The sequence below is a fragment of the Larimichthys crocea genome, chromosome XVII (assembly GCF_000972845.2).
Source record: "Larimichthys crocea isolate SSNF chromosome XVII, L_crocea_2.0, whole genome shotgun sequence".
Lineage (NCBI taxonomy): Eukaryota > Metazoa > Chordata > Actinopteri > Sciaenidae > Larimichthys > Larimichthys crocea.
Genome location: NC_040027.1, coordinates 7,111,928 through 7,119,055, shown reverse-complemented (window position 1 = coordinate 7,119,055; position 7,128 = coordinate 7,111,928). Strand labels below are relative to the sequence as shown.

At 46.5% G+C, this 7,128-nt stretch overlaps 1 protein-coding gene across 5 annotated transcripts in view; it reads left to right on the top strand.

Moving 5' to 3' along the window:
- Positions 1 to 7,128, top strand: part of nfia (nuclear factor I/A) — a 168,292-nt gene that overhangs the window by 143,078 nt on the left and 18,086 nt on the right. For all 5 annotated transcript variants that reach the window (XM_027290451.1, XM_027290452.1, XM_027290453.1 and 2 more), the window contains one exon: positions 474 to 548. In XM_027290451.1, coding sequence (XP_027146252.1) covers positions 474 to 548 — 75 coding nt within the window. The remainder of the gene's footprint in view (positions 1 to 473; positions 549 to 7,128) is intronic.

Here is a 7,128-nt window from a genome sequence, read left to right as displayed (position 1 = left end):
TAATGTTAGACCAGCGTTACTTTAATGTTAGACCAACGTTACTTTAATGTTAGACCAGCGTTACTTTAATGTTAGACCAGCGTTACTTTAATGTTAGACCAGCGTTATTTTAATGTTAGACCAACATTACTTTAATGTTAGACCAGCGTTACTTTAATGTTAGACCAGCGTTACTTTAATGTTAGACCAACATTACTTTAATGTTAGACCAACGTTATTTTAATGTTAAACCAACGTTATTTTAATGTTACACCAACGTTATTTTAATGTTAGACCAGTGTTACTTTAATGTTAGACCAGTGTTACTTTAATGTTAGACCAACGTTCTTTGAATCAAATGTGATACTGAGCTGAATACTTGTTCTTCTCTTGTTCTGTGATCAGTGTTCAGAGTCATGTGATCATGTGATCATGTGATCTTGTGATCATGTGATCAGTATAGTCATTGAATATGTAATGACCTCTCTCTTCAGGTCACCTGGGTTTCCAGGACAGCTTTGTGACGCCTGGCGTGTTCACGGTGGCCGAGTTAGTACGAGTCTCACAGAGTAAGTGCCACACACACACACACACACACACACACACACATGAATTCATTCATCTCATATAAACCTGTATTCATGTTCATATACTGGTTTCTGATTGGCTGGCTGGTGTCAAACATGATGATCAAGGTGTGTCACAGAGAAGCTACCTGCATGATCTGAGTCCTGACTCTGATGTAGATCAGATCAGGGGCCGTGTACCTGCTTCACCCGGGCAGGAGGCCAGTTCATCATCCTGATCAGATACAATGATCAGGACTGTTTCTGCTGCATGACAGGTGTGTTTACCTGACAGGTGAGCTCAGACAGTGATGAGACGTCACCATGGTTACACATTATTCCAAAACATTTAAATTGTTCCTGACATCATCATCAGCCATGAGCCAATGAGCCGTCTCGCTCTGAACTCATTTAAATATCAGGAAATATCAGAGATAAGAGGGCGAGATACAGACTGCAGAGTGGAAGAGAGAGAGAGGGAGAGATGGACGGGCGATAGACAGAAAGGAGAGAGAGAACAAGGGGCGAACGAGGGGCGAACGTGACCTTTAAAAAGTGCCGACATGCAGGAGAGAGAGAGAGAGAGAGAGAGTGACAGAGAGCGCAGTGGGATCTATATGAGTCTGTCGATCGCCCACCGCTAACAATAGGAGATGTAAAGTGCCTGTCAGCACACACACAGACCTCTGATCAAAGAGCCATCGATCACACACACACACGGATCTGCTTCAGATATACGCACTGCGCATGCAAACACACTCCATCCGACCATAGGTGTGTGTGTTTAGGGGGTCGAGGGCGCCAGGTGGACCCAGACAGGTCACCAGGAACACACACGTACAGGTAGCTGATTGGTCCAGACCACAGACAGTCTAAAACCTGGACGTAGTCTCCGTGACGTCCCTGCAGACTGTCTAAAACCTGGACGTAGTCTCTGTGACGTCCCTCAGACTGTCTAAAACCTGGACATAGTCTCCGTGACGTCCCTGCAGACTGTCTAAAACCTGGACGCTGTCTCCGTGACGTCTTGAAACTAGTCTAAAAGACGAGATGTAGTGGATGGATGTACGAGCAGATAGCGTAGTGGTTGCCTTGTAGTATCTGAATACCAAGATGAGTTCACAGTACCTCTGTGCGGTATCCATACAGAGTTATTGATTCGATTGACATCAGATCGATTGATCAGGTCTACACTGTCAGATGTTGTTTCCTTTAGTCCTGCTCTCATACTTCATGATCATCAGAGTGAGCAACAGCAGACGGTCAGTGAACGCACCATGTGTTTGTATGAACAGTTTCTATGTATTTATTGTTTCTAATGAGGAAGATCACAGAGCTGAAACACTGCATGATATATTCACACACACACATACACACACAATTGTATTCGCAGATACACACACCCTTTCTCTATTCCGTGTGTGTGTGTGCATTGTGTTGGTCAGCAGATTTGCAGCGATGCGGCTCTGGAAGAATCACTTATAGATTAGAGTGCAGTCCACAGTGTGTGTGTGTGTGTGTGTGTGTTCATGTATTCACTCTGCAGTTGCTCACAAAACATTAATTCTAATTAATGATGAATGAAGACAAACATTCAGTTTAACGTCCAATCACAAACCTGTATGAATCTGATCAGATACAAACAACACACACTACAGTGCACTGTGTGTGTTGTGTGTGCAATCAAAACTATGAATCAATAAGCGCGATAACATTCAGACAAGAGGAGAGGAGAGAGGAGAGGAAATAAAAAAAATAAATAAACTTCTCTGCCATTTGTATGTTTAATTATAATTTTTGAAATGAAGAAGTGTAAAGAACTGAAAGTGACTCTTGAAGCATCTTCAATTCAATAATAATAATAAAATCAACTTTATTTATTAAAACCGAGTTTACAAAGTGCTTCAAAGAGCAGCCACACAGGTTCAAACAGAAATGATAGAAAAGATAAAAATAAAGATAAAAATGAGTCAAATATAATAAAATAGAGTTTTAAGAACTGATTGACTGACTCAGAGAGGGCGACCTGCCTGAGGAGACGAGGCGACGCTGCAGGTTTCACGGGGTTAACATGCTGGATTAAAAGTGTCAGTAAGACGTGAACATCAGTGAAACGAGAGGAGAGGAGGGACAGTTATGTCTCTGAAGTGAGACACAACCTGCAGTTCCTCTAACGTCCACCTGAGGCTGGCTCCAGAAGTGAGTCAGTCTCCATAAGTCCCCATGTCCAAATGTCCAACTTCACAGCAGAAATAAACATGTTTACAGCCTGGTACAAAAAACAGTTTTGGTCTCTGTAGCTAATTTCCCCGTTCATGACAACTGTACTGAGGGTGAATTTATATACAACTCACCTGTTCACATTATATTAAGGCTTAAAGTTATGCAGGGTTAAGAGCGTGGACGCTTTGATTGACAGGTGGGTGTGGTCACAGATGGCTTGTTTGAGCAACCAGGCTTATTCAGCTCCACTGATGATCGACGTCTTTGCTGATTTTTAGATTAGCCGGGAGGCGGATGAGGGAGGACTACAAACATGGCGGCGTCTCAGGCTCTGTCACACCTGCTGTACCAAACACACCTGTGCAACACATGTTGGTGTTTGCTCGTTGGCAGCGAGAGAGAGTGATCTTGTTTAATAGAGTGAATGGAGACACACACACACACACACACACACACACACACACACACTGGGGTCTGCAGGGGTGACTGAAGCCTATAGCTTACCAGAAGATGAGAAGTGGTCGGGGTGGTTGGGGGTGTTATTGAACAGAGCGCACACACACACACACACACACACACACACACGCGCACACACACACACACACACACAGCGGGTGACCTTGGCGTTGTGCAGCCATTACACAATTCACTGGCAGGCCAATCGAATCTCTCTCTGTCGATCAATATCCTATTAAAGCAGCACACAAAGAGAGAGAGGCTGAGCGAGCGAGAGAGTATAGGTTAGTGTAGCAGCGTGGATAAATGTGATTGGTCAGTTCAGTATATTTCTGCAGATTCTGACTTCTCCTCCTCAATCATCCCTCCTTCACTCTCTCACTCTCTCACTCCTTTCACTCTCTCCTTCCTCCTCAGACTTCCTTCCCTCCTTCACTCTCTCACTCCTTTCACTCTCTCCTTCCTCCTCAGACCTCCTTCCCTCTCTCACTCTCTCACTCCTTTCACTCTCTCCTTCCTCCTCAGACCTCCTTCCCTCTCTCACTCCTTCACTCTCTCACTCTCTCACTTTCTCACTCCTTTCACTCGCTCCTTCCTCCTCAGACCTCCTTCCCTCCTTCACTCTCTCACTCCTTTCACTCTCTCCTTCCTCCTCAGACCTCCTTCCCTCTCTCACTCCTTCACTCTCTCACTCTCTCACTTTCTCACTCCTTTCACTCGCTCCTTCCTCCTCAGACCTCCTTCCCTCCTTCACTCTCTCACTCCTTTCACTCTCTCCTTCCTCCTCAGACCTCCTTCCCTCTCTCACTCTCTCACTCCTTACACTCTCTCCTTCCTCCTCAGACCTCCTTCCCTCTCTCACTCTCTCACTCCTTTCACTCTCTCCTTCCTCATCAGACCTCCTTCCCTCTCTCACTTTCTCACTCCTTTCACTCTCTCCTTCCTCCTCATCCCTCCTTCACTCTCTCACTCCTTTCACTCTCTCCTTCCTCCTCAGACCTCCTTCCCTCTCTCACTCTCTCACTCCTTTCACTCTCCTTCCTCCTCAGACCCCCTTCCCTCCTTCACTCTCTCACTCCTTTCACTCTCTCCTTCCTCCTCAGACCTCCTTCCCTCTCTCACTTTCTCACTCCTTACACTCTCTCCTTCCTCCTTGGACCTCCTTCCCTCCTTCCCTCTCTCACTCTCTCACTCCTTTCACTCTCTCCTTCCTCCTCAGACCTCCTTCCCGCCCTCACATGTTCCCCACAGCTCTGATCTGAGTTTGGGTTTGTTAGGGGTGAGGAGACTCGCTCGCCGATCGAGCGTCGATCTTTAAAAGTTAGAAGAATAAAGAGCACGTCTGTGGTTCATTATGGGGACGTTCAGAGTGAATCATAATGGATTCATAATGTTTGATGAATAAACACTCATCACTCCTGCAGTGCATCCAAACCCATGAGGTGTCAGTGCACCTCACTCTGCCCTGTCAGCTCCTCTCTGCTCCTCCAGCTGCAGGTGGAAACATTAGAGGTCGTTCCTCGTGTGCTTAAAATGTTCACGTCTACCTGAGCTCTAAGAGGCGCAACAATAAATCAATAATAAATCAATAATAAATCAATAGAAGAAGAATTGATTATAAAAACACTGAAACCTGCTGCAGGACTCACACACTTCAAAACAGAAGCCTGAAGATTAATGTCACTTATAGAAATACACACAGTGAATACACACTCATACACACACACATACACACACATACACACACACACACACGTACACACTCACATACACACTTATACACACACATACACACACTCATACACACACATACACACACGTACACACTCATGCACACTCATACACACACACACACACGTACACACTCACATACACACTTATACACACACATATACACACACATACACACACATACACACTCATGCACACTCATACACACACATACACACTGCAGAGTGTACTGAGAGCTGCAGGTTGTGTGAGAAACACTTTGATGTTTCTAGACACTTGTAACACACATACACACACACACACACACACACACACACACACACACACTGAGGCGTGACAGGATTACCAGGGGCGCACAACACAAATTTCATGTACACACACAGAAACACACACTTTTCCTCCCAGTGTGTCAGGAGAGCTGATATTAGACGTAAGGATTTGGGGATTAAGTTGATATGATGGCATAACACTCCCACTGCACACACACACACACACACACACACACACAACTACAAAGAACACACACACACAAACAGATAAGGAGGCAGATGACCCACTTGGCACCTTCCAGTACCTTCGTCTGGAGGCATTCCCACCTGACACACACACTCACACACACTCACACACACTCACACACTCACACACACACTCACACACACTCACAACGATGCAGGGATGAAAAGATGAATAAAGCTGGAGGCCTCCATGGTTCAAACTCATCCATCCCTCCTTCCTCCTGCCCTCTGTCGCCCCTGGCAACACACACACACACACACACACACACACACACACACACAAACACACACACACACACACAGCTGGTGGTGTGCCAGCACCATATGGACAGCACAGCACAAATGGCACAAAGATGTGTGGCAATTTTAATAATAATCACAATAATAATGATAATAAAGTGATACAGTGAAGATAATTACGTATTGATCCTCAGATTAATAATAATAATAATTATTATTATAGTAATAATTACTGTAAAATAAAAAGTCAGAGAGATGATCAGTGAAGTTCAGTGAGCATCCAAACTCAACGTCACCTCGACACAGAAACAAACTCTTTGTTGTTTATTGGCAGAAAATGAATAATTCAAGATCTAAATGAACAAAGACGGTCAGCTTAAAGTCCTGTTAACGCCCCCTACAGGCTGCGGTGCACACTGCAGACACAATACGACACTAATCTATATAAAGTGTTGGCTTTGCTGCGGAGCCAGTTAACCCAACCTGAAGCCGAGCAGCTGTGAGCTGCTACTGACATCTACAAGATAATGTTTGTGAGTCTGACTCAAAGTCCTGATGTGAAGATGATTCACACGCTTCCACTGAGCTCTACATGGAAAGTGCTACATACCAGACCTTGGAAAAGTGTGTGTGTGTGTGTGTGTGTGTGTGTGTGCAACTATCTCAGACCAGTACTATCTCTGCAGGGCAGAGAGAGAGAGAGAGTGATAGATAGATAGAGCGAGCTCACGGTGCTGAGCTCAGCAGAAAACTACCCACCAGGTCCTGTCAGTCCTTCTCCTCCTCCTCCTCCTCCTCCTTTCATCCCATCACGCCATCATGCTCTCTGTCAATAAAGCGATGAAGAGGAGGGATGGAAGGGGGAGGCGAGGGGCTAGACGGATGTCCGGGTTTGAAGCTGATTGCTGCCTTTGTTCAGCAGGATTTTCAAATTGAAGCGTTTGACAACAAAGAGCCGACCCCCCCCCCCCCCCCCCCCCCCCCCCCCCCCCCCCCCCCCCCCCCCTCCCCCCCCCCCCCCCCCCCCCCCCCCCCCCCCCCCCCCCCCCCCCCTCCCCCCCCCCCCCCCCCCCCCCCCCCCCTCTGTCTCTCTCTCCCTCTCTCTGTCCCCCCCCCCTCTCTCCCTCTCCCCTTTAATAGTGAAAGTCTGTGCAGGCCTTTGTGAAAATCTGCTCTCCCCTGAGAGAAGCAGAGGAAGAGAGAGAGATGAGGAGGGAGGTAAATGGTGAGGATGGACAGATCAGAGAGGGAAGGAATGACAAGAAAGGGGGAGGAACAGTGAGGAAGAGTGAGGAACAGTGAGGAACAGTGAGGAACAGTGAGGAACAGTGAGGAAGAGTGAGAATCTCATGGGTCACCAAACACACCATAACACCGGGCAGTGAATGGAGAGTTTGTGTTCAGGAACATGTGTCAGT